The 24,448-nt window shown below is 41.1% G+C and overlaps 1 protein-coding gene across 2 annotated transcripts in view; it reads left to right on the plus strand.

Moving 5' to 3' along the window:
• The window catches only part of SEC11C (SEC11 homolog C, signal peptidase complex subunit), a 25,887-nt gene extending 2,330 nt beyond the window's left edge, over nucleotides 1-23,557 (plus strand). For both annotated transcript variants that reach the window (XM_072416543.1, XM_072416544.1), the window contains exons 2-6: nucleotides 9,043-9,152; nucleotides 10,861-11,010; nucleotides 13,972-14,091; nucleotides 20,466-20,523; nucleotides 23,249-23,557. In XM_072416543.1, the coding sequence (XP_072272644.1) occupies nucleotides 9,043-9,152; nucleotides 10,861-11,010; nucleotides 13,972-14,091; nucleotides 20,466-20,523; nucleotides 23,249-23,302 (492 nt within the window). In that variant the 3' untranslated portion in view covers nucleotides 23,303-23,557. The remainder of the gene's footprint in view (nucleotides 1-9,042; nucleotides 9,153-10,860; nucleotides 11,011-13,971; nucleotides 14,092-20,465; nucleotides 20,524-23,248) is intronic.
• The last annotated feature ends 891 nt before the right edge of the window (nucleotides 23,558-24,448 follow it).

A 24,448-nucleotide genomic window follows, 5' to 3' on the forward strand; every position in this document is an offset into this window, starting at 1 on the left:
TATCTCTTTCTCTCTCTCTCTCTCTCTGTCCTCTCTCTCTTTCTGTCCTCTCTCTCTCTGTCCTCTCCCCCGCCCCCCTTTCTCTCTCCCCTAACAAACCTTTGCCTTTACATATTCACATTTTTTTCACCATGTCTAGCAGTGAATAGTATTTCCCATACAAATGAGTTTTTTCTTTTAATCATATCCCATTGATAATATTTCCTGCCTCCAGGTGGGCATTACATACAATCCTCCATCCCCAGCACTTGCATTTTACTTTTTGGAAGTACATTATAATTCTGTGTGTTTTCTGAAATAGTGGGCTGAGTATGAATGGATTGATAGGTGGGTGCTTCTTGCTGACCTTACCTGGCCTGTGCGTCCATTGGCTGTGTTTGTGTAGTCTCGTGTCTATTGATAATAATGGTGAGTGAAGGACATGGCGGGGGGGAGAAGTGTAGGGGGTGCAGAGGACAGTTGTCCTCTGTGATCAGATACAGGTATGGTACACATGGGACTTCCAGGGTTGGGGGTCATAGCTGAGACCCTAAATCATACCCAACCTGTCTGCCTCCACCCCTGTAAATTGGACAAGAAAAGAGCAAAGAATAAAGTTTGTTACCCGGGATTCCTATTTTTAAATCAGAGATTTGGATAAGTGGATCAGGTTTAAGCCTTGGGTTTTGGGTGGGACTCAACTTGCTGGCCCCTGGTATTTTAAAGAGGAGCTCCAGGGAAAAGACAAACACCCTTAAAAATGGGATCCCACAGCATCGTTAGGTTTCAATGCTTTGATATGGATTTTTTTTAACATTGAAATAACTTTCAGATCCAGGGGAACCCCGGCTATAATTACTATATCCACAGCTCACAGTACATTAGTGTGGTGATCAGTGGGAAGAATGTCTCTTACATTACTGACCAGTGGGAAGAATGTCACCCTTACAGATAGCCAAAATGATCATTGCTATCAGTTACACTGGCCCCCAGAAACCTCTACCCTGGTGGAGAACACTAGGCTAGGGGAACATTTTAAAGCACTTTCACTCGCCCCATTCAGCAGGGTCCTCTTTTCATACAGCCTAAACTCTCTTTTTTTTGGTGCTCCATCTGTCAGTTGCAGGCCATTGGTCATGAACATTTTAAATTGCTCACACTGTCACCAGGGTAGGAAGTGAAATCTCTCCAATTAGACAAGTGGCAGCGAAAGAAAAAAATGAGAGGGACTGTTTCTTCCTTTTTCTTTTTTATCCATACAAACATGAAGTACACCATAGATAAGCCCCTGCAGGAGATCAGGACTTCCAGTGAATTGAAGGAGTTTGTGCTGTAAAAATAAATGTGTTTTTTTTTCCCCAAGTTTGTTGTTTACAGAACGCCGTCAATGCAGAGAGAATTGTTGTTCCTTGTCTAATCCTTCCAACGTAGAATCCAGACGTATTCCAGGCAAGGAGGGAATCTGTTTTACCTGTCAAATGTAGTTCTGTTCATTCTGAGAGCCAACCACAGAGAGGTCACATCCTACCCTCAGCTGTGATTTGACAATGAAGGAGCAGCAGCAGGTTGATGAGTTCTTCCATCTGCTCTCCTCCTGTGAACATGTCAGAATATGACTTGCCTGTTGTGCTGATTCTTCTTATTGAAATCTGAGCTCTGCCACGCACATCTTTCAAGTAGAACTGAACTCTAAAATTAAAAAAAAATTGCAAGCACGCAGGTTGTTTATTGCAGAAGGGACAAGTGATGTCTGTTGTGCAGTAAATCAAACTTACCTGTCGTTTTGCAATCACCTTTATAATTTACAATGAGCTGGCCCTGTGCATCACCCGCTGCCATGCTTCATCACCACACTGCCACCTTGAACAGGTCTTCTCATTGCAGAGCTGGTATATAGCCGCCAACCAGCAATATTTAATGCAGAATTCAGAGATCAGCAGATCGGTTCTGTCCCCCCATGCTGCACTTGTAGACCACCGGCACTGCAGTTTTCATGCCCCCGGTGCTATGGTCATGCCTTGCCCCTCTCTCTTCACATAAGAAGACTGGGGTTATGTGTTTTATGAATTGTCCAAGGTGGGATACAACTGCAGCTCCGGGGGCTTCAGGGCTACAGTGCTAGAAACCCACTACTGGGGATGACACTGATCCAGAGATGTAATACACCTTTTTGGGGGTATAGAGAAAAAGCTGAATTAAAGTGGAACTATAGTTCTGCAAAAAAGATTTAGGCAGCTTCAAATTTGCTGAAGGGACAGGCGATGCCCATCCTACAATCAAACACACTTACCTGCCTAATCACTATCTTCTCATGCACAGCTCACCGAATGATGCCAGGATATGCCAGGTATATTGGCACCCCCTGGGGCTGCCACGACTGAATGAACTCTTGTTGCTGAAGTTATGTCTTCCTGGCCCGGTCAATCAAAATGGCCAAAGATCAGAACCTGGTAGAGGAGAAGAAAAAAATGGTGTGCCATGATGGAATGGGGGTCAGGTGAGTGCATTTAACAAATGTGATCAGGCAGGTAAGGTTATTGTGGAAGAGACATCGCCTGTCCCTTCAGCAATAAAAGACTTGTATGGTTGCAATTTGTTTGTTGACAGCGCTCCAGAGGAAGGGGAACCTGATGCAAAGGTAAGAAGTTTACCGCTGGTTTAGAACTTGTATCATGGTCACTGTTGCGGAGATTCTTTCTGGTTCTTGCGATTAATGCTGAGCGGAAAAAAAGATAATGGGCCTGATTTAATAAAGCTCCACAAGGCTGGAGAGGATACACTTTCATCAGTGAAGCTGGGTGATCCAGAAAACATGGAATGGAATTCTTCAAAGCTATTTGCTAGCAAATATTTTGAATCCTGGACCAGATCTATTCCAGGTTTGCTGATGAAAGTATATCCTCCCCAGCCTTGCAGAGCTTTATTAATCTAGGTCCAATGATGGAGCCATACCAGGGGGTCTAACCCTTTCACATGCTATACAAAATCTGTACCTAAAAAGCACAGAAACCACTCCTGATTGGATCTTGATTCATTGTCAGATTTGCTCTCTGGATACATCCTCCCACTGTGTTTTCATTAAGCCGCATTACAAACTGCCGGGATTATGTATTCATATCGGAGTGCTTACTTTCCATGTATTTACCCATCATCATTCACACGGTGCTGTCGGATGGAGATGCTCTCCTAACTCGGGATAATTAAATCTCATTATGTGTGATTATGGGCACTTTACGTGGGTTTGCAGACTTCCAGACTTAAAAACACTTCAAATTAATAAAAAGCAGATTGCCGGCACGTAGCTTTCTGAAATGTTACATCGCTCCGGTCTGCACCGCCATAACGCAGATTGGTAATACATATCAGCCAGCAATGTTTTCCTTTAATTGCCCCGCTGACATTATCCCTTCCAGAGCGTCCTCTATCATAGTGATGTCTCGGCACATTAGGTTCAGGAAGCGGTATAATTTGCCCAGCTGCATATCATGCAATTACCCAAAGAGACCGATCAAATATTATTACTATGTGTAAGTTTAAAGCTTGGTCGTGCTCGTCACGGGGAGAAAATCTGCAATGTACAGCAGTCCCCTGACATTGTTCCACAATCCGCCATATTTGGTTGATGAACAGCAAATCAAGAATGACTGCTGTTCACTCCTATAGAGGAGAGCACAGCAGGGTGCTACTCACTCATCCCTACCCTCTCAATGTTACAGAATGGCGCTGTGTGTACAGCACTCGTTCATTCATCTGTCAATGGAATGTTGACGAATGTTTGTTTCTAGCGACAATCCTCTGACATCAGAATCACTATTACCACAACCCACACCAATCTATCCATTGTGGTGCCAATCACAATAAATTTCAAATCATTGGATGGTAAGTGGTAACCCTTAGGTACCCAGGTGTTCATCCTACGGTGGAGGGGTTTAGGGGGAAACAAGGGAACAGCTGCTCTGACCTAGTTCTGGGTTTTCTGATTGGAAAGCTTAGAATTGTCATTGAAGCACTTTGTATTAAAAGTATTTGAAAATGTAATAATTATATCCACAGCTCACAGTACATTGATGTGGTGGTCAGTGGGAAGAATGTCTCTTACATTGCTGGCCTATGGGAAGAAAGTCACTCTTACACATTGGTGTCAGTAGTAATTAACCACCATTGTCCAAAACTGCTCATGGCTCATCTGGCCAATTTTACTCATAGCAATCAATAGGATGATTTGTTTGGGCATTAAAGAAGCAGCAGCACAACAATGAAGCTCATTTGTCGTTCTACTCTACACAACTGATTGGCTCCTGGTGCTGATTCCTTCCAATATAAGCTTTGCTTTACAGTGCATTGCAGAAAGCTGATACCAAGCCAAATACCAAGCGGTAAACCACAACATTCTGATTCAGGCTCCACTGCAGTCCTAACTATTCCCAATACATTGAATGGGAACAGTGGGGAACCATAGCACCGACACCGCTATCCGTGTTCCCCCCAGCTCCTTTTACCTGGGCGCACCACCCGGCACTTTCCAGTAACAACCTGGCTGTTTCTGAGTGGTTACTGATACAAGGGCTGCCACCCACCTACAGTTTCTTCTCACCCAGCTTAAAAACATTCTAGGGGGGAATATAAAAGGATTTAGGGGTATGTATTTATGAAGGTTTCCACCCAGGATTGACACAAGGGCTTTTTTTAGGTAGAATATTGTAAGAATTGTATCATCTTTGGTGAAAACATTAATAAGTAGACCATTATTTTATTTATAATTTATTTTATGTCTGTCCAGAGTTTGGCTTTAAGGAATGCTAATGCAGCTCTTTAGTCACGATGTACCCCTTTCAGTGATACAGCGTCTTGATGAATCGGGGCCATTGACTGTATTTCCAGCATGGTATATGGAACGCCTTGTGCTGTGCTCCTCTGCACTCATATTTCACTGCGAGCCATATACACGGCATCCTGTGCTGAGCCCTCTCCTTCTCGTACTCGGTGATTAAAGCCCCGTGTGATTTGACTGGGACCAGGCAATCTATCTCAGCCCTCTTAGCATTTTCTCGAATCCCAGCAGGCCGGCATTCATATTCTGATGTATTTAGCTGCATTACAATGCAGGTAGTGTTGGATGCTTTGTATTGTTTTGCTGTGCCATTTCCACTCTGGTCCCCGCGGTGCTGTTCTGAAGAGCCTTACATAAACGCTCCTGCCTAGTTACTGCCAGATTTACAAAGACGATTGCCACTGTTTAGAAAATAGGCCAGCAATTCACCTTTATGTCTTGTTTTTACATTTCAATTGCACTTTTTCAGCTACACTGGATGAGGTTAGAGAAAAGCCGTCATTAGGAAAATGCGGAGGAGGCTGTTGCTGAACAAAAAATGCGAGTTGCCTGGCTGTCGTGCCGATCCTGCGGCTTTCACAGCATGCAGACCAGTTGTTTTCTCAGCCAGATAAGCAAATTCATCCAGACAGTTATTTTCCAGAGGTCAGATTGGGAGCTCCTTAATCTTTCTTGACATCAAAGTGATTCATTTTAGGGGAATGGGTATTTTTCTATGGAGAAGAGTGGTGTGTGCTTTGAGAGATGCAGATACAGAATCAACAGACCGAATGTTATCTGATCCCAGTTCACACACTTCTAGCTGCCTTATGTGTTAGGCTACCTACACACGTGCAATGGTGCTTGGTTCTTCGGCTCAGGGCCGATATCAGACGAGAATCTTGCGTGTACAGTGCTTGACGTCCGAATGACTGTCCTAACGGATCCATGGACGATGGAGAACAAATGATGAGAATGAAAGTGAAGAGGAGAGAGCGCAGCGGGGTGCAGCTCCCTCATTCTCCCCTCTGCCCTGTACATGGAGCAGAACGGTGCTGTATGTAGTGCAGTCATTTGTCATTGGAAAGGATCGAGAAAGATCCTTTCCAACGACAATTATTGCATGTGTGTATGTAGCCTAACATTTCTCCATAGGCTGTAATGTCTTTATCTAGCATTCCCCATCAATAGACCACCACTATAATAAATTGGGACTATAGAAACTGCCTTAATCCTGGTAATAAATGAATGTGAAAGATTGCGAAAGACTGTAAAACATTCATTACACCTGCAGTTGTGTGAAAAAATGTGCTTTCATATACAGCTATCATATCATACCTAAATCTGTCTTTATGTCAGCCATGTGCCATCCCATGCTGAGATTACTCTGAGAACCAGAACAATGTGGTAATAGCTATCTGGTTCTGATAGATTTAAATAGAGGAGGAAACATAGTTGATGTGTTGGTGCTCTTTCATCAACTCAGTAAATTTAAGTTATGGAAGTGACGCCACTGAACCCCCTAATTAATGTGGAAGGTCATTGTCATCTCCTAGTTGTGCTTTATGGTGGAGATTAGTGAATCACAAAAAGTGAATCACAAAAGTGGCAAACCATAAATGACCTGTGTAGCTGTGGGCACTGTGGATGAACTCATCCTCGAGTTTCACAGCAGAGCAGCAACGTTTGGTGGGATTTCCCCTGCTTGACCTGGCAGCAATGACTTCTAATTACTTTTAATGCAAACCTACAGATGTAAACTGCAAACCTACAGATGAACTGCATAGTGACTGTTATAAGCTCATCCATGTGCAAAAATAATCCCACACCCTTTCTTCCAAGCCCATAACGCCTGCAGCTACAAAGGTCAGTGTGGAGTTGTTGAAAAGAAGAATGTGTAGGATTATGTAAATTCAAATGTGCATAGTCTGAGCGCTGCTTCACTACAAGGGGAGTAACTGGGTCCTCTTGTTTTAATGCCAACCTTGTAGCAAACTTTCAGTCTACTTATTCTTTAGACTCACATGCACTATACACGAATATGTCATAGCTGACTGCAGGAAGAAAAGGGTGAGGTGGCTCTGTTTTGGGTGGGCTAGTCTCATTAATTTTATGGGGCTTTGCATAGTGCTGTCGAATTGCTGTATCGGGCAAGTCTGTAATTACAAGAAATACAAATCTGCATCCAGTGTTTTAATTGCAAGTAAGGACTGTGATATGGATCCAAAGCTGCTACAGGAAACAGGCGTTTTTACATCACTGGTTGTTGGAAAAAGCAACGTCTACCCCCAATACTTTTACAGCTTTCCTTCAAAACATAGAACATTGGCATAGACCAGATTGGATCAGGAAATGGTCCAGATTGACACCTGTTGGATGGAATTCACTGGGCTCTAGTTGTGGCCCCAGAGATTCTTCCAGCCGTGTTCGGCATTCAGAGCAGAGAAAGCGATATCATGAATCTGCAATGGTGTATTAGAATTATCCCACACATGGCCTGTTCTGTCCCAGCCTATTCATCCTTCAATGTTCAGTCTCCGAGCAGCCAACTGTTCTGGCTGATATGCAGAGCCTATTCACGGTGCCCATTATTTCCCTGCAGTAACTGGCTCATCGTTATTGGAAGCTTCTCTATTGCAGGGCTTATTTGTGTGTTCAAAGGATAAGCGTACTTTTAGAAAAAAATTGCAATCCTGTAATTGGCAAATAATGGGCTGCCAAGCTGTACATTTCTTATAGAAAAGATGTGGTTTGGTCACCTTTGCTGTACGGCAGAGAGACGATTAGGGGCGCAGTGAGCCGTTGATCATTATTCAGTACGAGCCAGCCTGACCCAGACACCATTCACCCCCCTTTCTCTTGGCGTATTCTGCCTGTCATTGCCAAGAATGACAGATTAGGTCGGCGCTGTGAAGATTCTAGTAGGCCGGGCATATGAGGACCATGTGTTCATTTATTATTTGGTTAATATGCCTATTGCTGAGATCTTTCCTGAAAGTACAATAATGCTGGTCATATCCTGGCCGATCACCCAATATACCAAAAGTGCAAAAAAATATTCTCTAATTTTTTTTGTTCACCTGAGAACTATATATTAAAATAAAAGTGGGAACAGGTGGTGTTCAATGGCTTCTAAAGGCTTCTATAAAAAAAAGGTGTCGTAATACTATTAAAGTGTCAATCAAAAGTGCCATTCACCTGAATGAAGTAGCTGTTTTTCACTTTTTTAGGTGATGATCAAAATGTCCACTGATCCCCATTGTGGTCTATGGTGTGCTCCACTTTCAAAATAGAGAATGCAGTTTGTTGACTTTATGTTGTTTATGTTGCTTTATATATCTGGTGAACAGGAAGTGTGAATGATAAAAGTGGTAATAAAGCTGCAAATGTGGCCTGGGTATCTTGACATTGATTGTTTCCAATCACAAAAAGATATAAATTAAAGACGGAATGGAGCTGGGGTTTACTTGCAGTAATTCAAAATTATAGTGTGAGCAACATTGATGGCATCATGGTGGTCTATCCCAGTGGTCGCCAACCGGTGGTCCGCAGGAAACTTTTGGTGGTCTGCGGCTCTGGCTGATGCACCCCTGAGCCGAGTCAGGAGAAGGACCCTGCTGGGGGGACAGATCCCAGGCTCAGGCTCAGACCTGCAATGGGAGAGGTCAGGTTCTGGCATCATGACATCACTAAAGGAGAAGTTTTCTCCCCTTTGAGTGACACCCGGCTTCCTGCGCATGCACGGTCCGGAGCCGGCAAATTTAGTGGTCCGCGGGTTTGAAAAAGTTGGCGACTACTGGTCTGTCCCAATAAATATTTCATGGGGTATAGGACCAAAACATAGTAATCCCTAATCGCAAGATACAAATAACGTCTCGTATCCCGACACATTTCAGCAAAAGGCTTCCTCAGGGGACGTATGGAGAATGTTTGACTGATGGATGTTGGAGGGATTTTCTTGGGTATATGGTAGGGAATGTCCTTAATTATAAAGGGTCAAAATTCCCAGATAAAGCTGGTTTGGTCACCGTACCTGCTGTACGGCAGAGAGAAGATTAGGGGCGCAGTGTGCTGGTGATCATTATTCAGTATGAGCCAGGATTCTTTCATACAGCTTTAACTGGTCACTTTGGTAAGATGTATTACATTGTGTTCTGCGATTTAGATACACATTATTGATTTTCCTGCAGACTTTTATTTTCATTTATGCATTCTACTAAATTTAATCCATGCTCTTATTTGTGTTTCCACAGCTGTACTATCAGGTACTGAACTTTGCCATGATAGTATCATCAGCCCTTATGATATGGAAAGGACTTATCGTAGTCACCGGCAGCGAGAGCCCCATAGTTGTCGTATTAAGGTATCTACAAGACCCACTGCTACTTTTTACTTTATAAATATACATTCTGCATAGTGTTGCTGCTGGAAATTTGCTTTTATCTCATATTTCCAAGTTACCTATAATAATGGTTCTTTACTGTAATCCGGAGATGGGCAGGGTGCTGTCGGGAGCTAATCAGTCCAAGCCAGAGTTCAGATTTTAAGGATCTAGTAATCATATTTTTATACTCAATATATTAAAATAGGCTCAGGAATTCAGAGAAAAGCTGAAGTATATTTTGGTAGCATTTCCTACTTGGCTTCTGTGCCTTCAGCCCTTCTGTAAGCCAGTTGCATCTGTACCAGAAGAGGTCCTTGACCATTTTGGAACTCACTTTTGGCACCACACCATAGCTCCACTCATGTTCAAGTCATTTTATCATGGTCAGTGTAATCATTTCCTCTGCGCTCCCTGGATATTCCCAGTGCACCTGCAGGTTGTTCAGGTTGTTCTCTCACTGTCCGACTCTGTGCCAATTCCATGGGGTATATCATCAATACCACAATCACTAATATTTTGTGATGTGGCAAATAACTGCACATTTTTTATGTTCTATTTCAAATATATTTAATTTATTTGTTTTTACAGAAACAACATTTTTATTGTCTCAGTATTTCCTTGAACCAACAATACTATACCCAAAACTCAAACCTGTGTTTGTGTTCTATTTTGGGTGTTAGACAAAGCAAGATCTCAAATCCCACCTTTTAAATTACGCTCCGCAAACAAAGAATGTTTCTTTCTTCCGCTTTATGATTCATGGCAACTTGGTGTTCGGGTGTTTGATTGGTTCTACCCTTACCTTGGGTGCAGTGTCCCAGTTTCCTGAGTACAGAATGTTACCCAATTTATTTGAGGTATATGCACATGAACCCCTAAAGTAAATGAGTCTAACCACAAAGAACAGCTTTAGTACTTTTTGAAAATATATTCCACGTTTGGAAATATTCCTGCAGGATACAAATGAAGCGAAAGGAAATAGCGGATTATTCTGATTTCTAACCCTCCATAAATTATCTCCTTTTTTGTTTAACCAATAGCTCCACCTAAAGGGAACCATGTTTGTACCAACCATGGCTTGTACTCTGTGTTCCTGCACACCATTGATTAGGAGGAGAACATAATTCCAATTTTCTTTGGGGTCAGTGGCACATCAGGGTGGGAAGGCTTCTCTGAACTTTGTTTGCATAAGTTAAGTGACTCCTTTGGTTTGTAAGTAAGGATCGGGAGGACAATCTTAAAGGTTACAATTTTAAAACCAGATTAGCAATGTAGTACTGTATTTCTGATAAAAATAATAGAAGTTGGAGTCTGTAAATCCAAATGATCCCACATTGAAGATATAATATGTAATTTTGGTTTGATGCTCTTGATTTTTTTCTGTTTTCTTTATTGGCAGCCATTGTAAGAATGAGAACATGTAAAGCCACATGGCTCACAGTTTGGGATTAAACACAATTTTTTTATTATTATTAAACAGGATTTATATAGCGCCAACATATTACGCAGCGCTGTACATTAAATTTGCTTCAGCTTTTATATTGCATAGATTTGTTTAGCTGTCCTATCTATACTATAGTTTGCAAAACATTTGGTCTTTTCATGATTTTCAAAATGTTCGATCTTCTGTTAGGAAAATAAACAGTTTTAAAGGCAGCTCAATAACACTGATCTTGTTCTCTTGCAGTGGCAGTATGGAACCGGCATTTCATCGGGGAGACTTGCTTTTCCTAACAAACTTCCAAGAAGACCCCATCCGAGCTGGAGAAATTGTGGTGTTTAAAGTAGAAGGAAGAGATATTCCTATAGTTCACAGAGTCATCAAAGTTCATGAAAAGTAATGTATTTCTTGTTTTCATTTTTAACCTCCCTAGCAGTCTAATTCTGTCCAAATTTCCATGCAAAAAGCGGTACAATTTTTGCATGGAAATGTATTTTTCATTGTAGGCTGTAATTCTTAGGTATACCTCACTGAGATTTATTAAATTTAATACATTTAAAAATAAACTTTAAATAACAAAACGTGAAAATCTTAAAAAAAAAAAATATTTAAACATGTGATGTAACTGTACAGTAGCATATATAATATATATATATAATTATATATTATATGAATATTTCTTTGTATTGGACTCAATACAGCTATATTGTATTGAATCCAATACAAAATTATTTAAATTTCCAGCCGATCCTCCCGCTTGCACCAACGCATGCACCAACGTCACCGGGTAACCCTGGAGATCGTCTCTGCATTGTGCGGCTCGAGATTGGAGGACATGTCCCCAGGACCTGCGGGGACCAGCAGGACAACGGGGGACAACAAAGGAGCAAGGTAAGTAGGGTTTTTTTTAGTTAAAAGTGACCCCGAGTGTAACTCAGGAATACCGCTTTTTGCAGTAAAATCCACCCCGAGTCACACTTGGGAATACCGCTAGGGGGGTTAATAATTACTGCAACAATACCTGCATGCCAAGGCTTTGTTTCTAATACTGAAGAATTCCCAGGTGTTGCCCATTGACTTTAAATGGTTTTGGTTTCCAAAGATGAACCTGATGCTACAAGGTTACACAGATCATCGATATACATGCTTGGCTTATGTGATCATTTATCTAATTGTTTTTTTTTTGTTTCAATCCTTTTTATTGGTTTTAACATAACAAAACACACCTAGAAAAGGGCACATACAAAAAAATGGGGGCACAAAGCCCATGTTTGCAATAAGACACCGTGAAACAAGTGTCGCTTTTCATATACAGAACATCGTTGATATAGGTTGGGGACAACCATAGGGAAGGTACAGTAAAGGGTATGGGGAAAACACAGAGGGGAACACACACAGCTAACAATTTTTATAACCTAAATGGGGGGACATAACAGATATTAGGGATCCAAGAAATCAAATAAACCTCGAGAGCCTCGTTACCGCTCTCTGTAACCTCCCAGGGTGCATCCGGGGATTCATCAGGGATCCCTGTTCAAAAACAAAATGGTTAGCCCAGGGGTAGGGGTAGGATTGGGCTAGGGGTATGGGGGTGCCTGACTAGCCTATTTCGGATTCAGTCTCTAAGTCTACTTTTGACACAGCTGTATCAAAAATCTTCGGCGCCCATGCACACTGTTAGGCTCAAGGCCAGAGCTATTTAAATTGGGGCGATTGTTTGAACCAGTCCCATGCGGACCATATTAACTTGTATTGCTCCATCTTATTCTCATCCTCTGCTACTAACAATTCCATATATTGTATCCTTTCTAGTTCTATAAGCCAATCTCTCATGGTGGGTACTGTGGGCTGTTTCCATTTTCTAGGGATAATTGTCCTAGCCGCCGTAAGAAAGTGTCTAAACACATCTTTCTTACTAGCCTTTATAGACCCAGGAAGGATGGATAGTAACGACATTTGGGGTGATATCCTTAAATCAGATCCAGTCAACCTGTTGTATATGTCAGCTATCTGATCCCAGAGCTTACGAATTCCCGGGCACTCCCACCAAATATGTAACATCGTGCCCCGTTGAGAATGACAGCGCCAGCACCTGTCGAGGAGTGAGGGAGACATACGATGGGTATCCGTGGGACATAAATACCACCTGGAGATGATTTTATAATTGGTCTCCTGAGCCTTACAAGGAAGTGCCATTTTATGGGTCAGAATAAATGCCTTTTCCCATTCCAGAGGGGAAATAGATAGCCCAAATTCCTTTTCCCAATATCTCGTGTAGGTGGGAGCATTATTAGCATATACTCTAATCAATATCCCATATAACTAGGAGATCACATGGATCGGCCTATTCATGGAACATAGTAATGTTTCGAATGCTGTGCGGCTCCTTTGTACGGTATATGTGGCAAGAAATGTCGATAAAAAGGAGGACAGTTGGTTGAATAGTAGCCACGCATTCGCAGCCTCTGCATCCCGGTCTCCAAAGATGAGAAGGACGGAACCCTCCCATTCTGTAGTATACCGCATATCTGCCTATTATCCTGAGCCGTCCAGGATAAAAATTATCTAATTGTTTTAAACTGTTTTATATCTTTGGAGATCCATAGGCCTATGTTTTAATTCTGGCAAGCAGCAACAATACATACAGCATAGGTTGGAGATCTGTGGAGCTGCTTCATATTGCTGGATTTTAACATCAGTGCTGTACAGCTAAATAAGCTAAATAAGCATAAGTTACAACATTCACCCTCTACCCCAAAGCAAATTAATAATTTAAGATAATGTCTTCTTTATGGCATGCTTGTCACGTTTTTTTAAAAATACTGTATGCTTTGTATTCAGTGGCAAGCAGTATAATGTCTGTGCTGAGGTTTTGTTAAAGCCTGTGTAAAGCCTAAACTAGCCCATGCTTGTAGCACAGACAAGTACTGATTCAGGATGCAATTCGTGCACTTTGTCATCCCCTCCTGCATCTCACAATTGAAAGTTTGCTCCTTAATGAAGTTTAGATAGATATGGAGTTTTCGTTGCTGAATGCAGGCGATGTGTCAGAGTGCTTAGGTGTCCTCATTTGTTAGTATTGTGTGGGTTTGATGTCCTTCACATTCTAAAGAAGATTTTACATTGTGGCAGGTCTATTGTTTGTTTTAAAGCTGAATTCCAGAGGTTGCTAAATACACACTGATGCATTTTTTATGGCTTACTTTAGCTTTGATCTACACTCAACCGTAGTATCTGGTCTCAGTTTTTGTACTCTGTACACTGATAGTGTATAGTTGCTGAATAAATATGTATTTGTATTCAATGATCTCCAAGTATAACTTTACATCTATATGACTTTTTGCATTTGTTTTCCAGGGAAAATGGGGACATTAAGTTTTTGACCAAAGGTGATAACAATGAAGTTGATGACCGAGGTCTATATAAAGAAGGACAGAACTGGCTTGAAAAGAAGGACGTTGTGGGCAGAGCGAGAGGGTGAGTTGCTGGTTTGTATATTTTCCTTGCAACTCAACAGCCTTGTGGTGTCACCAAACAAGACCATTTAATTTCAAAAGGCTGACTGGGTCCATCGTTTAGTGATTCTTAGTATCTTATAAGCAAAACCACTTACTGACACAGACGCACTGCTTGGAAACCAATAAGCAAAGTGTTAGTCAGATGGTTTAGTGCCTGGCAATATCGCACAACTTTTTTAGGTCAAGACAAAATAAAAATACATGCAGAATTTTCCATTTTTTATTCAGTTAAAAACACAAGTACAGAAAATATTTGTTGATCTTCTAGAAATCCAGTGGGCTCCTAATTTTCCATTTAGACTGACAAGCCTGCCTTTGTTACACAAAATCCTGAGCAGTATTTTCAGCCTTGTCTGTTGTCCTCCCAGCCATGCGGGTGTGCTTCATTCTCCCAAATTGTGAGAATCAGCTGTGCCGCTCCTGTTTGGGTCAGTAAGATCATTTCATCTATGTACCACTGCACCCAATGTACCCTATGCTACACCCTATGTACATTGGCCCCAGCCTATTTTCCCTCTTCCTAGCACTGCAGAGCCCTGCTGTACCTTTTTGGCATACACCCTACCCCTATACTGCTCCCTCCTTTTATTGGTGGTGTCTCATTTTGTAGATTACTGTGACACATCCCCATACCCCCATTTTCTATATAGTACACCCACTTTTATTTCATAGGCATTTAATCCGGGAACAGTTTGGCCCAATATACTTCCCAAATTTGACAGCCCTGGTTTAGTGCTTTCAGCTCACAGGTAGTGACCAGCAATATCAACACTGGTAGCTTCAATATATTAGGTTCATGGGTTCCACCTGCCAGGTTTGAAATAGTAAGTCACACATGTCCTGCAGAAATAAAGTACATCTATATTAGTGAAATCTACTCTTTGCTCCGAGGGTTAATGCAATTTTTCAATTCAGATTTCTTTTTCTGTTACCTTGTAATTTACCACTTGAGATGTTTGCCAGTCTCCAACATTTCATATAGAGCTGTCAAATTCCACGGGTACTGATCAAATGTAATATTCTAATGCAGCAAGAAGCAGAGCTCTGTACCTCTATGATGGTAATAGGACCATTATGCAAAATATACAGATTTAACTGCAATGACCATTGATCTTGTCCTGCACCGAGGTGTGGATCACCACTGACTGTTAACTTTTTACACCCAGAAGTGCATATTGCATTGTGAACTTCTATGTATTTTCTGTATTTGTTGTGATCAGGCTGATACTATAGCCAGAATTATTTTGAAAATAAAAAGCCTGGTATAATGACTTCAAATCTTGCAAGTAAGGAAAATCATTTGCCACTACTGGAAGAACTGCACCCAAATCCTAGAACACTTGGTAAAACATAGTCACAAGTAATGGTGTCAGTCCTTCTCTGTTGTCTTGTACTAAGGATCTCCCACCTTCATCATCTACACAGCATAGTGGAAAAGGAGGTCTGTATTCTAAATTAAAAATCAGCTGGGGCGGTGCTGTGTTTTATTTGGCTTTTATCATTTTAGGTTTTTCTGGTATAGAAGATTTTTATGATAAATATCACAGCACGTGCAATGACTTGTTATATGGGGGAGCATATGATGTTCCCCTTGTTGCACTGCTGGGTGCTTGATTGGTCATTTGTCAGATCCAAGAGCTTTAATGATGCACAGAGGGAGGTACACACTTACACATGAATTTTGGAGGGGGTTGTTGGAAAAGCAGATTTGCTGGATTTATCATTCCCTGCTATGCTATTCACCTGTTACAGTTTCCCACACCTATCTATGCAGGATGCAATCCACATGTTAAGTCACCTCAATAGACACTGCTTGAATTGTTACCAGCAGGCAGCTTGAGTTTAGGATTGTATAGTAAATGGCTATTTGTTCTGCGTCGCTACAGACTGCCTCCGGGACAGTGATATAAACATTTAGCTTTATCTGCAAGAACTAGAGCTTGTGATCCAGGAGTCATAGAATGCCAAGCTTCCTCCATTAAACACACAGATGATAGACATCTGCATATAAAGAAAACCAGACATCCGAGTATAATGCAACTAGTTCAGAGAGCGCTCTAATGCAGCCTGATCTGTGTGAAAAAGAGGAACTGTACTCCCAGAAAGCTGGAATACAAATTACTGACATTTATTTCACACCAAGCGTATGCAGGCTCATTTCACGGCACAATGACAATCTGTATAAAATCATTTTTGTTTGTATATTGTAAAGGTTACACAGTTATTACTGTTTGCATTAGCATTACCAGTAGACTTAGAAATGTACATTGCTGACTGTGCACAAGAGCAGAACTTTCTGAACATGCAGGGCAACCATCAGAAATTTCCTGGGATGCATATTAGGCAAACAAGTGTTCAGCCCAGAATTTTTTTTAGGCCAGGTAGGAAGAAATTGGAGTTGGATGACAGCCCCTGTACTGCGACTTTTCAGTAACCACCCAAAAACAGCCAGGTGGTCACTGAAAAGTGCTGGGTGGTGCGCCCAGCTAAAAGGGGCCGGGGAGAACATTGAGATAAACTTTCTGGGCCCTCCTTCTTATATTTAAACTTCCAGCATTGCAAAAGTCAAGTTCTTTTGATCAGGGCTATGTACAGAAGTGTCCCCCCTGATGGTAGCTTACAGCATATTACTCTTGTAGTTGTATTATCATTGCAACTATGACCTCTTGTTGGTCCTGCACCAAAGGTGAAACAATTGGCTCTTGCCAATAACATCATCATTCAAAGCGCAACAAAAAAACAGTGGTCCCAAGTCAGCATCATAATTTATAAAACACTGACATATTACTTAGCAATTAGTCTACAGTCGTGTCACTAGCTGTCCCTCAAAGGAGCTCACTATCTAATGTTCCTACCATAGTCCTATGTCATTAACACATCCCAAGGTCAATTTTAGAGGAAATAAAATAATCTGCATTTTTGGGATTTGGGAGGGAACACTTGTGAACACAGGGAGAACATTCAAACTCAATACAGAAAGTAATCATGCAATGAGCCAGGATTATACCTCCATTGCTATGCAGTAGTACAATTACAGCACTTGGAATTCTTTAGTATCCTTAAGTTTTGTTAGCAGATGACTATTGAAGAGACTTGCACATGTAATTACAGCACAATAGTACTTTAAGGGATCATAAAAGAAATCCTCTTCACATTGCATTTTCTCTTTTATTTTTTTTATCTTTATTTCTGCTCAGCTCTGCACAGCCGTTCAGTAATAAAGAGGTTTGCAGCTAGTTTAACATTCATTGGGCCAAGCATAAAGCAAATTGCATTTTTATGTTACTCAGCCTTGCGTGCCGTTATTATGTAAGCTGGAAAAAACCCTTCTGTGCTAAAATAGAATCAAACATTATTTCAGCGTTAGTGGCACTCTAAGCTTAGTCGGCTTCCAGCACAATTGCTGATGTTGACACTTCGAGCGGCAAGTCATTTTTGTATTGCTCATTAAGTGGCTTCTGGTTTCCTTTTCATAAAGATATATTAACTGTTCCCTGCTCACAGCAGCGTCTCTAAATTCATTATGGTCTGTCCCACCCACCTTGTTCTGGTAATAAATTAGAAAAGAAGCCCATTAATACCAATTATACCGCAGCAATTATGGAGCCTTTGTAAACTTTGGAAAAAGGAAAGGTTTCGGTTAGATATTCTTGTGTATTTTATTTTCGATGAGCATAGGAGATTGGCGAGGAGTTGCCACATGCAGACTTATTTATAAAGTTGCAGACTTCAGGGCCATCATTTATTTTTTAAAGCTGCACTCTAGCCTAAAGAGTGCGTGGATGAAATTTTTATTATTAATAAACAGGATTTTTTTAGCGCCAACATATTACGCAGTGCTGTACATTAAATAGGGGTTGCAAATGACAGACAGATACAGACAGTGACAGGATGAGAAAAGGACCCTGCCCATAAGAGCTCAAAATTTAAGAGGTGCTGAAGCAACATACAATAGGAAGGGGGATTTGGACTCATGGGTAAGTAGTGGGGGTTTTAGGAGACAGAAAATGAGATTTTTTGATGAGTGGGTTTTGATGGGATGGGTATTGAGCGCTCTTTTAAATGTGCAGAAGTAGGAGCAAGCTGAATAGGATGAGGAAGATCATTCCAGAGAATCAGGGAAGCTATAGCAAAGTCTTGGAGCCGTGCGTGTAATGAGGTTATGAGTGAGGAAGTCAGTAGTAAGTAGGTCATTGGGGGAGCGAAGAGAGCGGCTAGGGGAGTATTTTTCTATCTGGTCAGAAAAGTGGGACAATACCTGTGGAGGGATTTGAAGACAAAGCACAGGAGCTTGAATTTGATTCCAAGGTGAAATACATGTATGGGAGCCTGCCAAAAGATTTTGATTTGTGTTCATCCAGTGTTGCAGCTCAGTTCATATCTCATCCTTCCTAGCATTTGACTAGACAGTAAGGCTATGTACACGTCGGACGATACAAATGGTTGGGCTTGTCTCAGGCACAAATCTGACGTGTACAGAGGTCGCCCTACTTCATTCATGAATCCATCCTGACAGATCCATGAGGAGTGAACAATGAGCAACCGCAATACAAGTGAAGGGACGAGAGCACAGTGGGGTGCTGCTCACTCATTGTCCCTTTCCATAGAACAGAAAGGCTCTGTGTGTACAGCGCTTGTTCCTTAATCTGTCACTCTTTTGTATATAAATCAATTATTGAACGTGTGTATGCAGCCTAAAGCTGGGTACACACGTGTAATTATTGTCGTTGGAAAGGATCTTTCTAACGACTAAGGACTACACGATGCATGAACGAGTGCTGTACATACTATGGAGAGGGGAGGGGGAGAATGACAGAGCGGCACCCTGCTGCGCGCTCCCCCCTTCCCTTGCATTAGGATCATTCGTCGTCCATCGTCCGTGGATCCGCCACGGTTGTTCGGACGATGGGCGCTGTACACACGCCAGATTCTCGTCTAATATTGGCCCCTAGCCGATTATTGGGCGAGAACCATTGGACGTGTGTACGTAGCCTAAGTGTTCATCCACACCAGGTGTATTGGGTAGCAAGACCCAAATCAGTCCCAATGCAAAAACAGAGCATTTGCCGTATGTCCTATGGATTCATTTTACACCATTGGCATTAATTGGTGTGCACTGGAAAAGAAAAAAACATCTTGCCTTTTTGTGCAGCATCATTACAACACACTACCACACCTTACATGATGCAGCTGATCTTTTTGGGTAGGCAAATTAAACAGAGTAATAGGTAAGTTATACAATTTTTTTGGTTTGGGCATCTAGGCGCTTATGAACCCTGATCATAAATGGTCATGTTCAATGCCTGCTGTGTAGACATTGCTTTAGTACATCCACCCATTACTTTACCTTTTGTCAGTATTCCAGTGATCTGAGAACCCCAGCTTATTGTGTAGGATATAGGTTCCCAAACACACCCACAGCAGACATCTATCTGTTTCTCCCATACAGCAAGACTGATTTTTTGCTATGCATTGTCAATGCATTGTAAAGGAAAAGGGCTCCCTGAGGCAATGTCATGTTAGCATACAAAGTACTTCTTATTAATGTGTCAGCAGTAATGGAATGAACAGGTGTAAAGCGGTCACATTGCATGGGATTTGCTTTAATTCTGGAATAGTATCTGGTAAAGCTCACTTTTATCCGAAGAAAACCCCCTACATACAGGCAGGGTTAAACATTACATTTGGGTTATTTGTTACCGCTGCCATCAGAAGTGGAAGATTTTACAAATCACATTTCTTTAATGGAGGTGGCAATGAAAAAAGCAGCCTTGGACTAGAATGACTGGATAAATCAATCCTGAACAAACAGCGTTCGGGTTTTGGAAGGACAATTTCCCCGGTTGTGCGACAGTAAGGGCTCCAAAGAGAATTTCTTAGCAGAAAAGGGCAGCACGGAAGCACAGGAGCTATTCAAGTAGCACCTTATGAAACTATTTGGATGTAACACCCCAGGCTGTAAACTAAGTAGCAATCTAATCTAAAGAAAGACAAAACTATACAATAAAACTTGCTGTGCCGAATCCTCCTCACTTCTATTGCTGAAATGACTATCTGGAAGTCCTGTGGGAAATTGTTAAGTGGTGTTACATTGACATTGCATGGCGTTTTCCGCAGTTGGCCATGAAAGCCGTTTATAGAATGTCCTCATTGAGAATAAACTATATTGTTACTCTAAGGGCTGCATACTCAGAAGCTTTTATACGCCTGGTACAGGGATGATAAACAGGTGGAGGGGGCTCAATACTACAAAAAGAAGACTTCCATATCTAAAAAAAAAATGTTATCTGCTGGTGTAAAAAAAATTCTAATTGATTTTTTTCCTGATTTTAGCTTTTTGCCGTATGTTGGAATGGTGACTATAGTAATGAATGATTATCCTAAATTTAAGGTAAGCAAAAGTTATTAATGTTTTGTTACAATTTGTCTAACTCTCTACTGTTGCCCACCATCATTCTGTTCTCTAAATGATTTGATGAAGATTTCTTATCAGTCCTGCCCAGTCTAGGAACTTACTAACACCCCCACGTTATAGATATTTCTGTTTGGTGTTCTGTAGTTCTGTCCTAGGGTGACTGACCATGCTGCTTCTCTATAGATACAGTACTGTAAGTGAGCATTGTTGCTTTAGGACAGGAAAGATTTATTACCAGGTAGATATAGGAAAGGAAAAAAGGCCCTACAATCAGGTATTTGCATTACATTTTTTGTCTTAGTTTTAGCTTTTTATTGAAAAAGATATACGGAAAATAACAGACAAACTAGAATAAAGAACAAAAGAGCCATGAACTTACAATATAACATAATTCATACATAGATCAAAGACCAGGTGGGCTATGAGTCCAGAATATGTGGAAAATGACTATAGTCAACAATAATATATTCAAAGTGAAAACTACAACCAAAAAACAACGTCCTATGAAAAAAAGGAACATCCAGTAAGTGGACATCCCTGGCATTGATGAATATACAAAAAAATAAATGTCAAACAGAAAGAATACAGCGATAGTCATAAAACAAAAACTAACAAGAAAAGAGAAGGGGTAAGGGTTGTAAGGTAAATACCCAGGTAAGAGATACTCAGATAATAAGTCCATAGATCCTTAGTGCCATTGAAGCTCCTGTGTTGTCATTCATAGATCTAGATAACTTCAATTCAATATAAATGTATCCTGATTAAAAGATAGAGCTGAGGACCTCCAGGCCTTTGCTATTGTTATGCGTGCTTCCAAAAATATTTTTAATCATAGGGGAGAGTTGCCTAGGAATGGCAGAGTCAATATAATTGAATAAAGCACTCTCTGGTGATTTTGGTATTTTAACTTGAGTGACCGAAAGGTAAAATAATACATCCTAGTCCAAAATCTAACACAGGTCAAAACCACCATAAGTGGGCCATCGGGCCTCTTCAACCACAATGGTGAGGCCTGGGGAACCAGCTAATCGATATGATCTGGCACCATGTACCAATGTAAGACGTTTCTTGGCTTCAATAATCGTTCTGTCAATTGAGGTCCAAAGCAACCTCCCATCACTCCTCTACATCCACAATTTGTTTAGATCCTTCCCCTAAAGCATTAGCTACTTGTACATTTTGAGGGCCTTTTTCAGATGTGTCATATAAAACCATGCATTTACTAGTTTTTAGAGTCAATCACAGCGTTTGTGTTGGGCAATTGAGTGTGATTGTGGTGTGGTTTAATGTATCTCAAATGTTTATGGGTCATCAGTATTCAACCCTAACATTTTTTTTTTAAGCTGGGTGGGAAGAAATTGTAGGCAGGTTTTGACCCATGTGTTTAGTAACCACCCAAAAGCAGCCAGGTGGTTACTGAAAAGTGCCGAGTGGTTCGCCCAGCTAAAAGGGGCTGGGGAAAACACTGGGTCATTTCCAGTCCTCTAGCAGCAAACACAAGGCGCTCCATTTAAGTCAATCAGGTGGCTGCTCAAGGGCGGTAAGAATCTATGTCACCTCCCGAAACCATGCCGCAAACTCCCGCAACTTGAACGCAAATGTATGCTCAAAATGGTTTCCATACAGTCGAACAGACGCTGTTGAGCAGGGGTGTCAAACTCCAATACACAGAGGGACAAAAATAAAAACTTAAACAAAGTCGCGGGCCAACCTTAAAATGTATTGAAAAAATTGAGGAAATCTTTTCTTCTCATTAGATATAAACCCTTTTCACATGGAAACAAAGAGGTTTTGCTTTAATTTCAATCTGGAACAAGCTTATAATAGAGAAAGAGGCATAAGAATTATTTTGTATTTAAGAAAAAATTGTATGCCTCTTTCTCTATTTGTAGCCTTCTGAGTTAAATTTCAATGGTAACCTTTTTGCACAGGCTAACAATAATAATATTAATATTCTTCTATGATCCAACTATTCAAGTCCATGCCTTGGAGTAGCAAGGAAAAGTACATCTGAGGGGGAGTGCTAGAAATGCCAGATGTGGCCAGTGTGGGGGCTGAAACTCCCTCTTCATTGAAATAGCGCCGCTACTAACATTTCCGGCATTAGTTGTGTCAATAAAACAGTCCAATGCGGGGTTATGCATAGGCAGATAGCCCGCTGGTTTATAGATGCGAGTGATGCAGGGAATTGTAGTGGAAGTGCTATTTCAATGCAGTGGCGGGCCAGCTGCAGTTCATATTTAGGATTCCTTTGGGGGCCAAAAAAAGGTCGTTGGGGGCTGATCTGGCCCCCGGGGCCAAAATTTGACACCCCTGCTTTTGAGCATGTAGTTAAACCACTGCAGATTTAGCATATGAAAGAAGCCCAAGATCCTCATCAGTACTATTTGTGTATTTACCCATAGCAATCCACAGTGGATAGAATAAGGCAAAATAATAGAAACACAATTGGACATAGTTGTGAATGTTTGCAGGCATTGCAAAGGAAAAGCAGAAACTCCAAGAGTTAATGTCTCATGTACTGCTTGTCCCTCCTCTAGTCTGGGCTTTGCTATATAGCAACTTCAGTGGGTAAAATGGTGAATACTTAATGATTAAACAATGCAAATTCAAACTGCATTGTCTGTGTCTTGTAATGAACAACTGCAATATGCATTTTATATGAAATATGTAACATTTCTTTCTTTTAATTTCTTTTCAGTACGCTGTTTTGGCAATCATGGGAGCTTTTGTACTTTTGAAACGCGAATCTTAATCTTTGAAGTCGACATTCACAGGATACACACAAAGGAATCACTGTATCTAATATATTCCATGGATTTTTATTTCTGTAACAGAATAATGCAATCATGCCAGCCATCACTGACCTGTACAGTAAATGTCACAAGTCATTCTTACTGCTATTTATTTTTCTGTTAGGAAGTTTCGTTTGTACATCATCGAGTCATGTCAGATTTTATGACACCACGCTTTTCTAATAATGTGACCCAATAAAATGCTGAAACACCAAGCACTGTGTGAAAATATATTACAATGTTCTGTCTGGCAGCATTGACAGTAGTGCAATGAATTTGTTGCTGGAGGATGAGCTCTTAAAGGGGACTATTATAGGATTGGAGTTTTATGTAAATGTGATCAGCTAAGAGCAAATTACTTTATTAATGAGCATTTATGTATTGAACCTTGTTTCTATAAAACTACCTGCACACGCTGTTTCTCACCTTGGAGGAACGATCATCTCACAATTTATCATAGTTACAACCTAGCCCTGACATTGTTTAGCCATCCATTGTGGTGGATCACTAAACAAACAAATGGGGACAACCACTGTCATATGCTATGGAGAAGGATACAGTAGGGTACGGCATGCTTGTCCTCCCCACTCCATTCACACAATCTGTGTGAAAAGTGCTCGTTCCACCGACACCATAAACAATCAGGAGCGATCATTTTCAGGAACAGAAATTTACCATCTTTTTGCAGCTTAGGACCAGGAAAAAAGCTTTTATATATATTTTTTTTTAGGTTGGACAATGCCAATCAGTAATCATCTTTCAAAACCTTCTTTCAATGTATATGTATATTGGGCAGCTTTATTTGCTGTGCTTCCTATCTAAAGAATAAGTTCACTTCTAAAGCTTCATACATTTGTCAGATGAATGTTGCCTGAGATGAACAGTTGTGCTCGTCTTGGACAAAAATCTGCCATGTCAGTGGTTCCCCGCCAGTGTTCTGTGCCATAGCAGATTGATGAGTGACCAAGCAGGAATGCACGCTGTGCACTCCTATGGAGCTGGGTGTTGTTCACTCTAATTTCTATTGAACCAGGACGGTGCAGCGTGTACAACACTCTTTCATTTGTCCCTGGAACCGATCATTTACATCATTATTGTTTCCTCTG

Source organism: Pyxicephalus adspersus, chromosome 6 (assembly GCF_032062135.1).
Source record: "Pyxicephalus adspersus chromosome 6, UCB_Pads_2.0, whole genome shotgun sequence".
In the NCBI taxonomy this organism is placed as follows: domain Eukaryota; kingdom Metazoa; phylum Chordata; class Amphibia; order Anura; family Pyxicephalidae; genus Pyxicephalus; species Pyxicephalus adspersus.